Raw genomic sequence first — 19,497 nt, forward strand, 5'->3', positions numbered from 1 at the left:
GAATGAATTTTAAGCATATTCTCTCAATGCTCAGTTTGCTGCATTCATTTCCACTGACTGCTGTAAACATTTGTTCCTTTCTTCAGTGTTCAAATCTTCCATGTACTGTACAACACACACCATCCACTGACCTGACCTTTATTTGCATAGCCTCTGACATTTATTCGGGGAGATGTCATGTTTTGAGTAAATAAGTCACAAAAAAAAAATACATGCACACATTTTTACAACTGCATGCAGGAAAATAGTTACCAGAAAAGAGAAGTTTTTTTCTTTTCTTCAAAGCTTTGCATTGCATATTTTGCATCTGTTCATTGGATTCTATGGTGAAGTTCACTGGAGAGCGTCTTCATATTCCAGCAGCTAACAATTTTATTTTGCACACATTTTAGCATATAACTTGAACAAACTGACCCAGAAACAAACCTGTTTTAAGTAAATGTGTTGTATAATGCTACCTGTTGTTAGTTTTTTAGGTCATTGTTTTATGAGTGAAAAAAACTTTCTGTTGTTTTACAAGCTTTAGAGTTAATGACTTGATTTGAGATGTGCATGAGATGATTTTTGTAGTTTAAGTGCATTTTGGATGATACATTTATTGATGCCAAGCTGAGAGCTGGTAAGGAGATTATTGTGAGGAGTTTGAGAAATGGCAATTGTAAAAATCTGTACGTTTTTTAATTTATTTCGGTCTCATTTGACTAATTAACAAATTTTGCTTTGCTTATACTTTTTAAATGTCTTTTAAACTAAATTAAGCTGTTTTAAATGAACAGATTTATGCTTATTTAATTGTAATGTAATACAAATTTTACATGCCATTCAAATACATCCATTTTACATTTGGGCCTAGGTATTTTTGGAATGGTATACGAAAATAAAATGAGGTCATGCATGCCTATTAATTCTGATGGTATTAATAGGTTCGTATTGAATGAAATGAGGTCAACACTCCTCAATTTGACCTGGAATCCCACAGCAGTCGCTCAGTGTTGCGGGGGTGAAGGGCATCATGTCCAGGGAAATCTCCATCTCTCTCTCCTGCTGCTCTAGGGCCGGCAGCAGCGCGCTCCGCTGGATACGAGACGAATGCGACACGACCGAGACCTTGTCGAAAGGTAAGTCCACGTGTTCCTCGTGATGACCGGGGACCAGAACCAGGCACTGCGGTTTGGAAACGCCCTGCGCGTCCTTATGGAGCAGAGTGGTGTCGTGATGGTAGGACACCAGCTCGTTGGTGAAGTTCACCGTCTCCACCGCAGAAGACGCGCAGAGCCGGTTGCAACCCAGAATAGTGGTGAAGGCTTTGCGGAAATCCGCGTTGAACGCGTAGATGACCGGGTTGAGCGATGAATTGGCCCATCCGAACCAAACGAAGATGTTAAAAGTGGTGCTGCTCACGCACAGAGAGTCTCCAAGAGTGTCCAGGTCACAGAACGGCACGATGCAGTTGAGGACGAAAAAGGGCAGCCAGCAGAACACGAACACCCCCATGATGATGGAAAGCGTTTTTAACACCTTGGTTTCTTTCTTAAACGTGGTTTTCAGCGACTGCTCGCTCGCGCAGGTTTCGTGCATGTGCCCAGCCGCCCTCTCCAAAGTGGAGATCCTCCGGATCTGCGTTTGCGCGATCCGGTAGATCCGCGTATATGTTCCTATCATGATTATAACAGGGATGTAAAAGCTTATTAGTGAAGATGCAATAGCATAAGTCCTGTTTAAAGTCGCCGTGCAGTCCTCAGAGCTCAGGGTGAGGTTCAAGGGCGCGCTGTGATCCTCAGCCCTGTGCCAGTTCAGTCTGACCGGAATGAAAGAGATCAGGACGGAAAGTGTCCACGCCATCCCGATCATTATAAACGCCATCCTCTGGGTCATTTTGCGCTCGTAACGAAATGGGCTTGAGATGGCCCAGTATCTGTCCAAACTGATGATGCACAAGTTGAGAATAGAAGCCGTTGAGCACATGATATCAAAAGCTATCCAAGTGTCACAAAAGCTCCCGAAGAGCCAGCAGCCGGCCACCTCAGAGACTGCTTTCCACGGCATGACCAGAACAGCCACGAAGAGATCGGAAACCGCGAGGGATATGACGAAGAAATGGGTGACTTTGGATCGGAGGTGTCTGAATTTGATGACGGCGGCGCACACGAGCGTGTTCCCCAGCAGCGTGGAGAGGATGAGCGCGCAGAGAGCGCAGCCCGTCAGCGCGCGGACACCCACACCGGAGCTGTCCCCTTCAGCACCATCGCTCTCCATAGGGCTTCCTCTGGACCCACACCAGACAGGTCATATTAAATTGGCTCCTCAAGTCACCAGTTCCACTGGGATGCTCTTTTCCGAAAGGTCTCTTCTTACAAAGTGTCATCGCGCTCCGGCTGAATAGAGGGAATGGGGCAGCAATCTCTCCTCTAGAAACACTGAGAGAGAGAGAGAGAGAGAGAGAGAGAGAGAGAGAGAGAGAGAGAGAGAGAGAGAGAGAGAGAGAGAAGAGATCAGTTCACTAGAGTTCGACTTGTTTCACTGAGTTACAGAAAACAGAAAAAATATAAAACAGCTCCACCTCACTATCTATCTATCTATCTATCTATCTATCTATCTATCTATCTATCTATCTATCTATCTATCTATCTATCTATCTATCTATCTATCTATCTATCTATCTATCTATCTATCTATCTATCTATCTATCTAATTGTATATATAGTTTTCTGTGCAATAGTCTTATCCCTCAAAACATCTAGTCTTTAGTTCATCGTATAAGTCATTAAATGCGAAATGGTTAATCTAGTTGTCATAAACTGTCAAGCACATTGTAATTTAAACATTATGATTAGACTTTTTATAGATTTTTCATGAATTGTCTAAGTGAATCTTTACTAAATGAGGAGAATGTAGATCAACCAATGATAAAACATTTCTCTGAAATATCTCATGAATCTTCAGCACAAGAAGTATATCATTCTATATCACAATGACATTGTAAGTTTTTTTTGGTCTTGGTGAGAGCACTAGTAAAAGTGTAACTGGGAATTCTATCCAGCCTCTTTCAATCAATATCTCACATACAGTAATGTGTACATTTGTACTTTTGCATATAAGCATATGGCATACTGTTCAATACATTAACTGTCATCCAAAATGTTGACAAAGTTTACATCAGGTAATACTAACAAAGTGCAATGTTATATTGACAACATAATTTTTTTCTGTGAACAGTGACACAAGAACTTTTGATGGCACTGATATGTTCATTGACATACATACTTGCTTTTGAGAGATGAACAAAAGATTTTGAGGAAGTTACAGGCTTTTGCAGGTGATGCGTTGTCTGGTGCTGTTTGAACAAATTGTTTTGAGAAATGCACATAGTTTTTTGCCAATATTAAAAATGATTTGAGAATATACCAAAACGACTGAGAAAAACTGTATGTATTTATTTATTATTTTTGGAGACTGGAAAATTACTAGTTTCAGCCTGTTGTGTAAAATTAAGTTTTGAAGCACAATTATTATGTAGCTGAGCAATCACTTCATCCGTGCGTGTCTGCTGTGCATGTACAGTGCAATATTTCTCTGTGTATCCTGCGTCTTCTGATTGTGTGCTGTTGAATACATCCAGCAGACGGCGCGTGCACCCGCCTGTCAGGAACGCGTCGAATGACGTCACTGGAATTTCAAGATGGCTTCGGATCACGGTCAGGATTCGGTCATCTACCGGTCTGAGACGGGAAAGCTTTGATGTTTTCGCGGACATGTGTTAATATGGTTGAGGACGGTGTGAATAGGCGTCATGGTGAAAGAAGAGCGGAGTACAACACTGAACTGATGTTACAGCAGCGCTTCGGATTCTGAAAGAGATGGAGAAGATGAACCTGAGGATGAACCTGTGCAGATATACTTCCTTTAAATGAGAGCAAACTTGAGATAGACACACTCCTCGCTGGATGGTTTAAAAGAAGACTACAGTAGAGGTCATTTGGTCTTCTATCAGGAATCGGGCTGCGGCCGATGGGTATGTACTGTAGGCTACTGTCCAGTCACATGCTCTTATATTATTCGCTTTTTGACAGTAATGCAGGATTGGATGTGTGTTTATTCAGTGGTGTACGTAGACATCGTTTATGGGCTTCTTACATGCTTTCAGAACGTTCTGATTCAAAATGTATCAGAACTCGCCTGTCATGCCACAAAATGCTGAATCAAGCGTTCTAAACTTGATGACGATGATGCTCATCTTCTCTGAGCTGAATCTAATGTAAAGAGATGCTTATGAGGCAAGGACCATACTTTCTTCCGTGGAACATTCTCCACAATATTATTCCAGTAAGGTAGATTTCTCTCAGAAAAGCATGCACTTCCAATTATTGTGTCAGTTAAAGTCAGTGTATACATACACGGCCATGAAAATGAGACACACCAGAGGGAATTGCATTGAAAACAATCGCATATTCATCAGCAGATAGAGGAATATTATATTTCTGTCAAAAAAAAAGAGTTTTCTTTTACTCTTTAATTATAATATTTCAAATATAACAAACTGTCTAATTTCCATAAGTGGATGTTCTCAGGGTTGTCACTAATATACAAACACAACTTTTCTCTGCACAGATATTATTTATGGAATAATAAGAATATTCTCTAGAAGAATAAATGCTACAAACCTGATTATGAATCAGATGTTTGAACCAAATGTTCTAAACGTGGGTATGAAGCCAAAAATACTAAATAAAATATTCCAAAAGTTTAAAAAAAAAAAATAAATAAATAAAGCCTTAATGAATATTCAAGTTCAAAGATCACCTAATCTAATTCAAAGATCTACTGAATCTAATGTGTGGATGTAATGTTCTATTGTTACTAAATACAGCATTCTAAACGTGATTATAAATCATGTTCAACAAAGCTGAATTAAATGTTTGAATTAAGAAAAAAATCCTGTTATGGTGTTCAATGAAATCTGAATTTGATTTACCGATTTAATATTACAAATGGAATATATGCAACAAAATGTTGAATTATATTGATTCTGATGCGCTGCTTAGCTGCTGAATCCAAAGTTAGAATCAAATATCTCGAGCAAGATTATGATTATGATGCTCAAAATATTAAACAGAATATTCTAAACGATTATAAATTCTAACTCTAACTGAGTACAACAATGGAAAAAAAGGACTGAATCGCATGTTTCTACTGAATGCTCTGTCATGCTTTAATATACAGAAAATCAAACTTTCTGTAGCATGTTGTTCCAAACAGGTGAATCAGATGTTCAAGATGGAACTTAATTCTGAGTGTCTGATAAGCTGGATCGAATATTCGAATCAAACGATTCAGATGCGATTATGTCCCGAATCCCCACATTTTTTCCAAAATACTGAACATTGTAAATGTGATTGTGATGTTGACATTTCAAAATCTGTAATAATGTTCAAATCATAATAAATTGCATGTTCCAATTTAACATTCCAAATGGAATAAATAATTCAACAAATTACTGAATCAAACATTATTCTGATGCTCATTTAAGATGCTGAATCAGATGTTCAATTTGAGTGTTACAAACCCAAATACTGAATAAAATGTATTTCAAACATTCTGATGTTCAGAAACTCTGAACTGAACGATTCCAACGATGCTTAAAAATACTGAATCAGTGCTTGGATGGAGTGTTCTGTCATGCCCCAAAACACAAACCTTCTAAATGTGATTATGATCAGTTCAACAAATCTGAAAGAAATGATCTTTAATGCATAAAATACTGAATCAAAAATGACAAACGACGACCCAAAACATTGAATCAAATGTTTCAAACATGTCTGTCATGCTCTAAAGTGCAGTCTTCTTGGTAGACTGCTTAGCAGGATTTGAAACATGCAAAATATTTCACTGCATATATTTTCAAATCGGTTTATTTTAGGTTATCCACCCAGGGGGGTCCAAAAGAGCAGAGACATCTCCGAGCATCGTGGGCATTCTGTAGCTTCACCTGTGAAGCTGATGGTGGAGTCGTCTTCCTCTGGAGGCAGGGGTGCTGAGCAAGGCAGACCACCTCCACGCATCGCAGATGTTATAGACCGCCAGGAGAACATAATGCACGGCATGTTCTCCCATACTGGAACGACTCCGGGAGAGAAAGGCCAGGACCACGAGGCACCAGAGTCATGTGATAAAGTACAGGATCAGATCAGTGACCAGCCATGTGCCGCTCAGCTCCCAAATGGACATGCAGTGACCGAGCGGGACCGTCCTAAGTCATCTCATCCTGCAGGAAGCTGCTTGAATTCAGAAGATGACTGTGTGATTGCAAACGGAGAACTGTTGGCAGACTCCAGAGGTGGTGCTTTGGATGCCGTTGCTTCTGGTGCAGCTGAAGACAGGACTACTCGCTCGGAAGACTGTTCACATGCCCAAAACTCAGCGTTTAACGAGACCAGAAGTTGTTCTGAAGGTCTCTCTCTGAGGACGTTTGCCTCCAGCACTTTCCTCAACACTGACTCTGCTCCTCTCAGTCCGGACGAGACCTTCTCCTCATCAGATAGACCCGAGGACGGGAGTCTGAAACCCAGGAACACTTATGAGATCAGTCGACGTCAGAGCGCCCCGGACAACATCCCCGGAGCGTTGAGTGTCGCTGTCGCAGATCTGACTCTCAGCCAGAGGAAACAGGGCATCTCGGAGATCTTCAGCAGGTATTGTTATGCTACATATGAAAAATACTGCTTTAGCTAAATACGAGAACCAGAATTCCCAGGTACTGTACGTATTATATTGAGAAAGTTAATTAGATGATCAAAATGGACTTAAAGACAAACAAGAGTGTTCATGATTAAGAAATAGAGAGTTTAAAAGATGCACACTCGTGTACTTATGTTTTGTTATATGTGTGTGTGTGTGGTAAATAGTGTTTTTTAAAGACATTTGTTTCGTTTTACAACCTCAGCTAACCTCAACTTTTCATATTCATTATCTCATGTGTCATATATTAGGTTTAAACCTTATGTAGAATAGTTTTTTGTATTAATTTATTTCTTAAATGGTTTTTATTGTTCATTTAAAGGCACATTTTACCCCCCCCCCCCCCCCCCCCCCCACACACACACATTTTATTTTTTTATGTTTCCATGAAATGCATAAGGAGAATTTAATAAACCGTCCTTCTTCAAAAGTGGATGGTTATTTATATTTCAGCTTAAAAAGGAATATTAAAGTACCATAGAATTTCTAGCCTTTTTTTAATCTCATAGATCTTATAAATCAACATCCAATTTCACTGCATGAAAAATACATTTTCATACACTAATAATAAATTTTGTAATTTTTAGCTGGTCTGTATTTTTATAATATCAATGTATTATGGTAAAAAGAATAAACTTCTCAAAAGACATCACATAACAATTGGAAAGTGAACAGGTTTTGACCAAGATTCTGTCTCCTTCCGGCTACTGAGCTGACTGGAAGCTTGAGCTATGAATTTCCTCATATTTTAAGACGCGCGTTACAGCTCAGCTCAGTTGCAGATCAGATCAGATCTCAACAGCTGTTTCTGCAAAAGAGGAACATTCTTTCACATTTCATGCTTCACGGTTTGCAGAATTAGCCTGTGCTTTATCTCCATTCACAGGCTGTAGTAGCGTGCTTCTCAAGTCTGTGACGTTCACAATCAGGGTTATCTTCACGCTGTTAAGACAAAATCAGCACACAGTGTCAGTGCAGTTTGACAGATGCTCTGTGATGATGTCTTTGGCAGAAGTCTGTTCTCCAGAAAGCAGAGGGAGGCCCAGAGTGCACCAGGATGGAAACTGTTTGGAAAGGTCCCACTGAGAGAGGGTCCTCCCAAAGACTCCAAAACCATTCAGCAGGTCAGTTCACACCTGATTCAGATCCAGAGTCTTCATAGAACTGCTTTATCAATATTTTAACTAGCTGTTTATTTTTTGCTAAGTGAACAAAAAAATCCTCTTAATAATTTCCTGTAGTCTTATTGTGCACAATTTATCAGTGAACATTATTCTACAGAAAGAAAAACATCAATGCTTTCACACCAGTAAGTTTTAAAGATCCAATCAAATCGATAAATCAAGACCTACAGTATCTTATGAAACAGAAGTGTTATGGTAATGAAGTAGCTATTATGCACCTATTATAAGCATAAACAGTGGTGAACTAAATAATAAACCGAAAACACTAGACAGAGCTGAGTTGATCAAAACTGTGAGAACAGATAGGTCGGTTTTAAACAGTTCTGCTTTTGGTGCTGTCTAACCAGAAACAATTGAGTTTATCTCACCAGATCTTTTTGTAAGTTTCACTTGTGTGGTTTAGGCAAGCTCCTGTACCCTACAGTATCTCTGAGAGACAGTGTGCTGAATCAAGCTCGGCTGCAGTGTGTGGAGTACAGCCGGCTTCATTTACACCCAGGATATTAGTGCATCTGTGTGTTTAGAAGAAAGACCAAGAAGGTCATTTAGAGGTCAGCATGTGTTTTTAGGTGAACGTGCACATGTTTCATGTTTTTATTTAATGCACGGCCTCACGCTATCTCTGCCCCGCACACACACACACACACACGGCTCTCTTAGATTACTAACAGCCAAACTGCTCAGTTCCTTCTGTTTATTGATTTAAACTACACACAAATAAGAAGAAAAACCGGATCCAGGCAGAATAAAGGCCATTCGGTAAACAGCAGATCTTGCTGTCACGACTTATCGCTCCACTAAATCATGTCGGCATAAGCTCCTCCTCAGTCAGCACAGTTTTGAAGGCCAGGCCATTATTTCTGCTGTATGTACTGTATTTCTCTCTTTTTTGCTCTCTCTTCAGGAAGGTAACCCGGGCAATCTCACATCTGTATCTACACCCAATCTCTTAAGTTCAGGGGTATGACGTTTGGTTTCTAAATGAGCTCTCCTTCATGTCTGTTTTGTGCACGGAGCCGTACGCCTTCACTTCCCATCAGTCATTTCAGCCACTTTCGCGTCACGTGACGTGCTTGCTTGACTTGTGCTGTAACATTTGCTGCGTTGAAAGGATAGTTCACCCAAAAATAAAGTCATTTACTCATGCGTATGTCATATTAAACCTGTATGACTTGTCTTCCCGTGGAATGCAAAATAAGATATTTTGAAGAATGTTCACGCTGCTCTTTTCCATGGTTAAATCACACGTGACCAGGACTATCAACCTCATCATAGTCGTATGACTTGTGTGCTCTATTCTTGTAAAGTTGTCTGATAGTTTTGACTGAAATTTAAGTAGTTATTTACTGAAAATATTTCATGTAGCTGTTCAATTTTGAACCTCAACTTTTTTAGGCGATACATGGTTTCCTTTTTTGTGAAATTAATCACATTTAAAACAAATATAGATTTTTTTCTTATATTTGAGAATATCAGTACAGTATCAGAGGAAAATATTGCAGTACTTTTAAAAATGGGTTATTGTATGGAAAATAGCTTTGTGAATATTCCTTAAAAATCTTTTTTTTGCTTTTATAGAAGAAAGTTAAATGGAGTTTTAACATTTTGGGTGAAAGTTATTGCAACAGCTAACACGAGCTAACAATGAACAATATATTTACAGCATTAATTAATACAAATGATTAATTTCTACATATACCAAGTTCTGTTAAATAATGTATTGTGGACAACATGAACATTATATGGAATATAAAGTTATGACATTAAATGAATATATTGTTTATAAATGTAAATACATTAAGAAATGTTCTAAAAGATTTGTTTATAGTTAGTTCATTATGATATCATCAGGGTTTGCTAGATAAATTAGGTAACTGTTCTTTTTTTAAAGGAAAAGGTGAAGAAAAAAATTGTAAAGAAAAATGTACCTTTATACTTTTTACATATATTTATACATATATTATTATTTTTTTTATTATTATTTTTTTCTAAAGAAGAAATAGTAAGGCAAATGTAACATGTATTGAAAATATTATTATTTTGGGTAGGTAAAATGTATATAATTAAAATATTTAATATTATATTATTATGTAACATAAAATAAGTTATGAATTATTATTATATACAACATAAATAATTATTATATAATTTAATATTTATATAAAAATATAATATTAAACTAGATATTAAATGTTAATTTAAGCATATATGCTGCAAAAAAATAAACATAAAAATTTATATATGTATATATATATAATATATATATAATTTTTTTATTTTTTTTTTATTTTTATTTTTTTTTAATGGGGACAAATCAACAAATCAAGTGGACCAGCCAAAATGTTTTTGGATATGTAAATAATTTGCAGCTCTTTAGTGTGAACCCCAAATGTTCTTCTTCTAGTATCAAGCAGCTCAACTGTGCATGATAAACACCAGTCAATCCTCTCTTCTCTCCTCTCTGACTGCTTCCTGTCTTCACCCACATTTCTTTGAAAAAGTTCCCCATTCACATATTGTCCATTGACATCTGTAGAAGCTTCTCAGACAGATGAGGAAGAGTCTTTGTGCTGCTGTTCAGTCAGTAATGTGAACTGGTCTTCAGCTTGTGCTGTAGATGGAAGAAGAAGAGGAAGCGCACCAGCCAGGCCAACCGTTCTCCGGAAAACACCTCTGCGGTTAGATGTGGTTTTTACACAATTCCTTAAAGCAGCACGAGGGTTTGAAATGTTAAGGTGTCCTCACACTTCCTCATTTGAACAAGCACCCAACTTTCACATGACCAGTCTTTCTCTCTTTGACTGTAAACATCACACGCACTGACCCCTGCGCTCCATCTTCACACGTCTGCCACCGGCCTCCATATTCTCATCTTCAACTCTCACGAGCCTCATCTGAACCTGACCTGTTGCTCTTCTCGCAGGAGTACGAGGCCAAGGTGTCTAAATCGGCCCAACGGAAGAACCTGGAATTCGAGCCATTGTCCACCACAGCGCTCATATTAGAGGACCGTCCCGCGTGAGTAGCCCATAAAACTGGTCACTGATACAAAATAATAGCTGTTTGTTCCAAGTGGACTATAGCAACAGTTTGTGAAATATCTGTTGACAATAAAAGAATGTTTTTGGAAAGCCAAAACTTCTAACAATCTAGTTTTGTAAGATTCGGTTCTTTCAGGAGAGTACAGGTATATGTACTGTCCCCCTCCGAACTTGTGGCGCAAGTTGCTCAGGATACATTGCCCTGCGATGCAAACCTCGAGAGGCTCGTCTTTCCTAAACAAAGGCCTATAAATAAGACTTAGCACAGGCTGGGTTGTATTTCGCCACGCAAGTCTCTTCAGTCCCCAAGTCCTTATGAAGAATAAATGAGCAGTGAAATGTGAGCGTGTCAGCCAAACCATGAGATAAACTTCCAGACACTTCTCCGTGAATTTCGTCAAACGTGTCAGTGCTAACAGGTTTCTAGGCTGTGTTTCTGAGACATTTAATTGACGGTTGTTGTAAGAACTGAAATCATCGGCTTCCTTCCTCAGGAACCTCCCTGCTAAGTCAGAGGAGGAAGCGCAGCGTCACCGCCAGGAGTATGATGAAATGGTGGCAGAGGCCAAGAAAAGAGGTACATTTATTAAACACAGATACTATCTCAGTCTTTCCACTTCAGAATGTCATACTTCATTTAATTTTACACACTGACGAAGGCCTTCGAGCCAAATGTATGAGTTTTTCCTCTGTGTGCAAAATATAATATCACAAAAAATTCTGAATTACAAGTATGAATAGCTGAAATTTTTAAGTAATTAAATAGATTTATGCACCAAAACGAGATATTACCGTATTTTTCGGACTTTAAGTTGCACCTGAGTATAAGTCGCATCAGTCCAAAAATACGTCATGATGAGGAAAAAAACATATATAAGTCACACTGGACTATAAGTCGCATTTATTTAGAACCAAGAGAAAACATTACCGTCTACAGCCGCGAGAGGGCGCTCTATGTCTTCAGTGTAGACTACAGGAGCACTGAGCAGCATAGAGCGCCCTCTCGTGGCTGGAGACGGTTATGTTTTCTCTTGGTTCATGTCAAATTAATTTTGATAAATAAGTCGCACTTGACTATAAGTTGCAGGACCAGCCAAACTATGAAAAAAAGTGTGACTTATAGTCTGGAAAATACGGTATATGACATGAGAGAGAGCACTCACTGTTGAACTGCATTATAATTTAATGTTACTTTCCATTTCTTTGTAAATATTTGTAACATTTCTGAGTGAAAAATTTCATTTACATTTATGCATTTAGCAGACCATTTTATCCAAATTCAGGATAAAATATGTATTTATATATATATTTTTTTTTACCAGTATCTGTGTTCCCTGGGAATCGAACCCATGACCTTTTGCGCTGCTAACACAATGCTCTACCACTGAGCCACAGGAACGCAAAATAAAGTATCTGGCCATTTATACTGTATATTTATTTATATATTTTCAGTGTACCGAGTTTTTATGTGTTACGTTGGATTAAATATTGCTAAATATCATTAAACATGTTAATAATAATAGCATATTTTTATGTTTTATACATTACGATCATGGTGGTTTTAGGATTCAAAAAAAAAAAAAAAATATCACCTAAACACAGTCAATACAGTTGGAAATTATAACTTAAAATAATAGGAATTAAAACCTCAAAAAAAAAAAAAACATAAATAAATAAACCATCTGCAACCATTACCAGTAATTTTGCGGAAATATGCAATATTGTCAAAAATAATGCAAAATAGTCTTTATTTTTAGTTAAAAATAGCTTTGATTTGCATGAATGTGACCCAGACCTGTTCTCCCACTAGTGTTATCTTTCCCTTGCCAAGACCAAGGTGGTCATTAAAGTGGAAACGTGTGATTTAATTTAGTCAGGAATACTTTTAGCACACTCTGCCTTGCTTAACTGTAATGTGATTTAATATGACTGTTGTTCACAGAGCTGAAGGAGGCGCAGAAGAAGAAAAAGCAGATGAAGGAAAGATTTAAACAGGAGGAAATCATCGCTAATGCCATGGTGGTTTGGAACAACGAAATCCTTCCCAACTGGGAGAGCATGTGAGACAGCCGCACTTCATTATCACAACCTGCAGTGATAATTATGAGAAACACATTGCTATAACTATAGCTGCTTATGTAGGCAGCATAGTGCTTGTTCCCAATAGGAAGTTCCTAGAAATATTAATACCTATGCATTTATGGCAAAAACCCTCATTTTATTAGCCTCTGTTCGCTGTTCTCTGCGGTGTGTGTTTCTTCAGGCGTGGCACGCGGCGTGTGAGGGATCTGTGGTGGCAGGGTCTTCCGCCCAACGTGAGGGGCAAAGTCTGGAGTCTGGCCATTGGGAATGAGATGAACATAACCTCAGGTTTTTTACTGTTTTACTCTCTCTTTCATGTTTCACCTTTGAAGATGCGGTTAAGCCTAGGATTAACTAACCCTTTCGGGCTAACTTTCTGTCTGAAGTGTGTCATTATGCAGTATTCACAAGACTGCGCTGTACAGGTCCGCCTGAAACCATTCTGAAACCTTCTTTGTAATGAAATCTGGATGAGTTTATTTCTGACGCTCCCTAAAGAAAACGATTTTTGCATTAAGGATCTTCAAAAGGGAAAATCTAAGCTAAATCGAACATACAGACCAGATATTTCATCTGCCTTTTTACATTTTTATGATTAAAGCTGAGATATGCTGTCTGAGAATTGTAACCCTTTTTCCTTCATGTTCCTCTCAGATTTGTACGAGATCTTTCTCTCGCGGGCCAAGGAGCGCTGGAAGAGCTTCAGAGAGACAGGCAGTGAGATGGAGTCAGATGGTACGTCCACCTGAGCATTTAGAAACGCCAATCACTCGAACTAATTCACATCTCGATCTGAATGATTCATGAACCAATTCAAGTTCAGTCTGTATGTTTCAGAAGCGAATCAGTCTGAGTTTGGATGGGTTTTAACAAGCCACTAAGCTTATCTAGTTATGGCAATGATAAAATCTGAATAGGTTCAGTGAATCAGTTGAGCCGATTCACAATTTGGTCTGAATGATTCACTAGCGAATCAGTCTGAATTTGAATGGTTTTCACGTAATTGGAAACTGACGGAAATTGGTTTAATGAATCAGTTCGAATCTCAATTCAGTCAGAATGATCCTTTAGCCATTCTAGTACCTGCTATGCTTATAACGTTATTGTAAACTGACAAAATATTGATTGGTTTAATGAATCAGTCAAGCCAATTCGTAATTCGGTCTGAATGATTCATTAGTGAATCAGCCTTAATTTGAATTGTTTTGAACAATCTGCACATTTTTTCCAGTAATGACAAACTGACAAAATCTGCAATGGTTCAGTGAATCAGTAGAAAAAATTCAGTCCGAATATGAATTGGTTCAGTGAATCAGTTGAGCTGATTCATAGTTTTGTCTGAATGATTCACTAGCGAATCTGCCTGGATTTGAATGTTTACAAAAAAAATACACTGCTTATACGCCAGTAATTGAAAACTGACAGAAATTGGTTTAATGAATTAGTTTAACCAATTCTCAAGGGTGCTTTCACACTTGGTTCGCTTGCCTGGTTGATTGAATCTGTTGAGCTGATTCACAATTCGGGTAAAAAGGTTTATTATCGAAACAGTGTAAATTTGAATGGGTTTTAACACTCAACCCTACTGAAGTTTATTGTTCAGGTTCAGTGAATCAGATGAGCTAATTCACAATGTGTATGTTTCCTTAGTGAATGAGTCTGAAACTGAATTGTTTTTGGCAATCCACTATGTCTGTGATTGTAAATTCGCTGAATTGCATTCAGTTTTGGTCTTGGTCTCATAGAAGTTCATCGGTAGGGAAATGTAGTAATGGTGTGTGTGTGTTCTCTCCGGTCGTTTTATTGAAATGGTGGTTATTTCCTTCCAGTGCTTCAAGCCCAGTCTTACTAATCACATGCTAATTCTTGTTTTTGTTTTCTACCATGCCTTCCAGCTGTGTACTCTATAAAACGCTGTTTTATTAGCCTCAGCGCTAGGTTCTTTGAACTGTCTCAATGAATCTGTTAATAAAGCTGGTTCTTCATAAAGTCAGAACACAAACACATCTGGCCCTCATCACAGCGCTGGATGTTAGCCTCCAGCAGCACACTTGAGCAGATCCTCTGAGACTAAAAACACCAGATGTGCCTGTTTATCCACTGGAGAGGATCACAGGCAACTGTGATGTAGATATAGGAGCAATAGAGATAGTTTCGAGTAATGCTGTGGTTGTTCCAGCAGACAGTGCCGACCGTGAGTCCAGTCTGGATCTGATCAAACTGGACATCTCACGCACATTTCCACCGCTCTTCATCTTCCAGAAGGTACTGTTTGCTCTCTTCCTGTCACTGTTAGGGTATCAGGATAACTGTAAGTATTATTAGTGACTACCGTTGCTCTCTTGTGTTAGGGTGGGCCGTACCATGACCTCCTGCACAGCGTTCTGGGCGCTTACACCTGCTACAGACCTGACGTGGGATATGTGAGTGATCACTTATTCCTCAATATACAGAAATCCTTTGTAGCATTATAAATATCTTCACTGTCACTTTTTATCAAATTAAAGCATCCTTGTTAAATAAAAGCATTACATTCTTACTGAACCTTTGACATGACGTGTAAAAAAGGAAAACTGTAAATGTGAGTTAAATAAAGCATTGCTGTTTCTAAATTTGTGACGTAATGGTGTGTAGGATTCTTCTAGTTTAATCCTGTATCTTATTGGAAGGGCCTGTGCTCATCACAGGCAGTGGACGATGATGAGAGCGGCTCTGAAATGTCTTTATTTTGCCGGCAGGTTCAGGGAATGTCCTTCATAGCTGCTGTGTTGATTCTCAACCTGGAGGAGGCTGATGCTTTCATCGCCTTCGCCAATCTCCTCAACAAACCCTGTCAGATGGCTTTCTTCAGAGTGGACCATGAGCTGGTACTGTCCCTCCACACGCAGCGGTTTATAGACGCTCCCATTATTTACATCATTTTAAAGAAATGTTTCAGGTTCAAAACAAGTTGAGCTCTGGCAACGGCATCTTTTTTGCTTTAAGGATATATAACTGAGGGGCAAGACATAACACTGGCCTGGCCCCTGCATCATATTTGTTTGAATGGAACCCAATATCTGTTTCTTACTAAATTGCTGCTTACTGCTTTCATAACCATTTTTATCTGATTCCAAAACAATTCCCTGTTTTGCTCTAGCATGTCAAACTTACGTCTCTGGGGTGGATTTGTAGCGATAGCCAAAAGAACATTGCATGGGTCAAAATGATCGATTTTTCTTTTATGCCAAAAATCATTAAGATATTCATGTTCCAAGAAGATTTTTTTTTTTTTTTACATTCGATTTTTTGCACCCTCAGATTTCAGATTTTCTAAATGGCTAAATGATATTCTAAATGGTTTATTAGGAATACAATAGTTGTATCTCAGTCAAATATTGTCCTCCTAATAAACCATTTAGATTATTTAGATTTCAGGTGTTTTATACATCTCAATTTTGATACATCGACCCTTATGACTGGTTTTGTTGTTCCGGGGTCACATATGATAGATATATTTGATGTAATTTCACAGAAAACTGCCACAAAGACACAATTCCCATCTTCCTCTCAGCCGAGTTACGACTGTTTGTTCAATTCTCCGATGATTTTCTGAACACATTCTTTTCTAATTTCCAATCTTTTCACTTCTTTGCAGATTGAAAGTTAATCGACACTTTTTGAATATTTTTATGTCATTTTGACATTTCGCTGCTTTTGCTATTTTGCTAAGTGCATTGAAGACACATTTACACACATAAATATAAATACATTTTTGAAGAAGAAAAAAATACATGATGGATATTTTAAGTATTGATATTTTCTGAAGTCATCATCAAATTAGTTATTATTTCACTTCATATGAATTGTCTTGTATTTCTGGGCGGATCGATTGAGTGGATCTTGACACATTGTTCTGCATGAATCAGTAAGATGTTTCAGCTCCGTGTCTCTCTTGTCAGATGCTGAAATACTTTGCAGCTTTCGAGGTGTTTTTCGAGGAAAACCTCCCGAGACTTTTTAATCACTTCAAGAGTTCCAGCCTCACGCCTGACCTGTATCTCATAGACTGGTGAGTACATGAAGAAAACCTCTTCTCACAGATCTTAAAGATGATCAAATGAGCAGAAGTCTGACATTCAGGTGTAGATCCTGAAGCTGCGTTCCATTCAAAGCCAGAAGACTGAACAAAACACCCGGATGCATTACTGTACTGTTCACAGGATCTTCACCCTGTACACTAAGTCTTTGCCGCTGGATGTGGCGTGTCGGGTGTGGGACGTGTTCTGCAGAGACGGCGAGGAGTTCCTGTTTCGCACGGGGCTCGGGATCCTGCGGCTCTATGAGGACGTGCTCCTGCAGATGGACTTCATCCACATCGCTCAGTTCCTGACCAGACTCCCCGAGGACACGGCGCCCGAACGCCTCTTCAGCTGCATCGCCAACACTCAGATGATCAGCGGCAACAGGAAGTGGACACAGGTCAGCAACCGCTGGAGTTTGTTTGTGAGGGGAATGCAGGCAGGGAATTAAATGCAAATACACTCCCTGATGCATTTCATTCTCTTCATAGATTCTTTTGCATAACTTCTATTATTAGATATCTAGTCAAATGAATTTGTTTTGTGGAAAGGGCAGAATTTTCATATTTTCGGGAAACTAGCCCTTTATTTTGAGCGTAGCTCACAGGGAACTTTATTCTTCTACAAACACATTGTGATTTTGTGTGGTGTTCACCCAGAAATGAAAATGTGTTGTAAATCTGTTCATCTTCAGGCCATCCAAGATGTAGATGAGAACACAAATCTGGCATTGCATCCCTTGCTTACCAGTGGATACTCTTTAGTGAATGGGTGCCGTCAGAATGAGAGTCCATACAGCTGATGAAAAAAAAATCACAGTAATCCACACCAATCCAGAACATCAGTTAACATAGCGTGAAGCCAAAAACTGTGTGGTTGTAAGAAACAAATCCATTAGTAATGTGTTTTAACTTAAATCCATAGCCAAAATACCAGTCTATAATGCATAGTAAAGCTTCCTCCAGTGAAAAAGTCCATCCCCTGATTTCACTTCACAAGACTGGGATTGTGTGGATTATTGTGATGTTTTTATCAGCTGTTTGGAATCTCATTCTGACGGCACCCATTCACTGCAGAGGATCCACTGAGGAACTATTCCTTTAACATTTCTGTTAATAATTTCTCATCTCTTTCTCTTCATCAGGTGTTTAATGCCCTCCTAAAGGATAAAGAAATGGAAAAAAGCAGCAGTCCTACAGTGAAAAACTCTTGAACGCTCACCATTTTTATATTTCCAGTTGACTTTAACCTCGGTTAGAAGAGAGGATTGTATAAAACAGGCTCAAAGAAATTAAATGAAGAAAAAGAAGAAAAAGCTCAACTTGATTTCCTTGTAACCGTGCCAGTATTACTGAAGTTACACATTTGTCCGAGTTAAAAATATAAGCCTTTTATGAGCAAGTCTTCCACCAGCTTATTCATGTACTGTACCGGAGACCAGCATCAGGCTTTTTCTTAATATTCCTCCTCATGGAGAGAACTGGTGCATTTGAAGTGTGCTGACATACGTACCAATAACTCCTTTCCTCAAGCATATTCATTCAGAGCCTGTTTAATGCACTTGAGATTTTAATAAAAAAAAGAAGGTTCTGAGATTTTATCTTTTTTTAAGCGGTTTTGTTTTGTAGAACAAGACCTTAATAAAGTGCAATAGAATATGTCAGATGCAGTTAATAATTCAGGAATAATGCATATAGTGTGTTGAGATATTTGAAAGCATTTTGCTGCTTCTTGCTGAAGAATAATTGCATTTTTCGTAGTCTTATTGTGCTACTTAAATATTTTTTCTTTTAAAACACTAATATGTAGCCTAGGGCTGCAAAACCATTGTGATTAATTGCATTCAACATAAAAGTTTGTTTACACACTATATATGTGTGTACTGTGTGTATTTATTATGTATGTATAAATACACGCACACACATATATATAAGTTTATATAATTTATATAATATAAATATAAATATTTTAGATAGAAATCTAACATATTTTTCCTTAATATATACATGTATGTGTGTTTATTTATAAATACATAATAAATATACTACACAGTACAGAGTGTGTAAACAAACTTGAATGCGATGAATAATTTTGCAGCCCTTCTAGCCTAATTTTTGATCTTGTTAGTAAGACAGTTTGTGAAGAATGCATTCAGAGAGTTGCGTACTTAAAATGAACTGACATTCGCCAGTTAAATAATAAGAATAAATAATGTGTAATGTTTGATTTCTGTTCACTTATTCGACCAAATGCATTGTTTGTCATGGATCTAAACCCAGTATGTGTAAATATTGGGTCTCAGAATTATTATTATTTTTTATTTTTTTTTATTTGTTAAAGTTGTATATCGATGAATAATGTAAATTGTGTCATTAATTCTTGGTTTGTTTTCTA

General features: G+C 38.1%; 2 protein-coding genes across 5 annotated transcripts; one reads left to right on the top strand and one right to left on the bottom strand.

Annotated features, from left to right (window-relative positions):
* Positions 1 to 2,337, bottom strand: drd6b (dopamine receptor D6b). The gene has a single exon (XM_026277670.1). The coding sequence runs from the start codon at positions 2,254 to 2,256 to the stop codon at positions 946 to 948; it is 1,311 nt and encodes a 436-aa protein (XP_026133455.1). The 5' UTR covers positions 2,257 to 2,337; the 3' UTR covers positions 1 to 945.
* A 1,311-nt stretch (positions 2,338 to 3,648) lies between these two features.
* Positions 3,649 to 18,693, top strand: tbc1d12b (TBC1 domain family, member 12b). 4 transcript variants are annotated; one of them, XM_026277242.1, is made up of 15 exons: positions 3,649 to 4,012; positions 5,918 to 6,689; positions 7,748 to 7,859; positions 8,824 to 8,880; positions 10,843 to 10,937; positions 11,455 to 11,537; positions 12,903 to 13,020; positions 13,224 to 13,330; positions 13,697 to 13,777; positions 15,222 to 15,307; positions 15,394 to 15,465; positions 15,781 to 15,909; positions 16,984 to 17,093; positions 17,245 to 17,503; positions 18,248 to 18,693. In XM_026277242.1, the coding sequence occupies exons 1-15, from the start codon at positions 4,009 to 4,011 to the stop codon at positions 18,314 to 18,316; spliced, it is 2,154 nt and encodes a 717-aa protein (XP_026133027.1). In that variant the 5' UTR covers positions 3,649 to 4,008; the 3' UTR covers positions 18,317 to 18,693. The 4 variants fall into 4 exon arrangements, with proteins under 4 accessions (XP_026133027.1, XP_026133028.1, XP_026133030.1 ...); XM_026277243.1 differs by having other exon boundaries at positions 15,225 to 15,307; XM_026277245.1 differs by lacking the exon at positions 8,824 to 8,880.
* The last annotated feature ends 804 nt before the right edge of the window (positions 18,694 to 19,497 follow it).

This window comes from Carassius auratus, chromosome 12 (assembly GCF_003368295.1).
Source record: "Carassius auratus strain Wakin chromosome 12, ASM336829v1, whole genome shotgun sequence".
Taxonomy (NCBI): Eukaryota; Metazoa; Chordata; class Actinopteri; order Cypriniformes; family Cyprinidae; genus Carassius; species Carassius auratus.

What these genes read in the sequence shown, in the direction of transcription:
- drd6b (XM_026277670.1), bottom strand. Translation starts at nt 2,256, where the DNA reads ATGGAGAGCGATGGTGCTGAAGGGGACAGCTCCGGTGTGGGTGTCCGC.
- tbc1d12b (XM_026277242.1), top strand. An exon ending in ATATTAGAGGACCGTCCCGC is followed by an intron (nt 10,938 to 11,454) that starts GTGAGTAGCCCA and finishes TTCCTTCCTCAG; the next exon opens with GAACCTCCCTGCTAAGTCAG. An exon ending in CGCTCTTCATCTTCCAGAAG is followed by an intron (nt 15,308 to 15,393) that starts GTACTGTTTGCT and finishes CTCTTGTGTTAG; the next exon opens with GGTGGGCCGTACCATGACCT.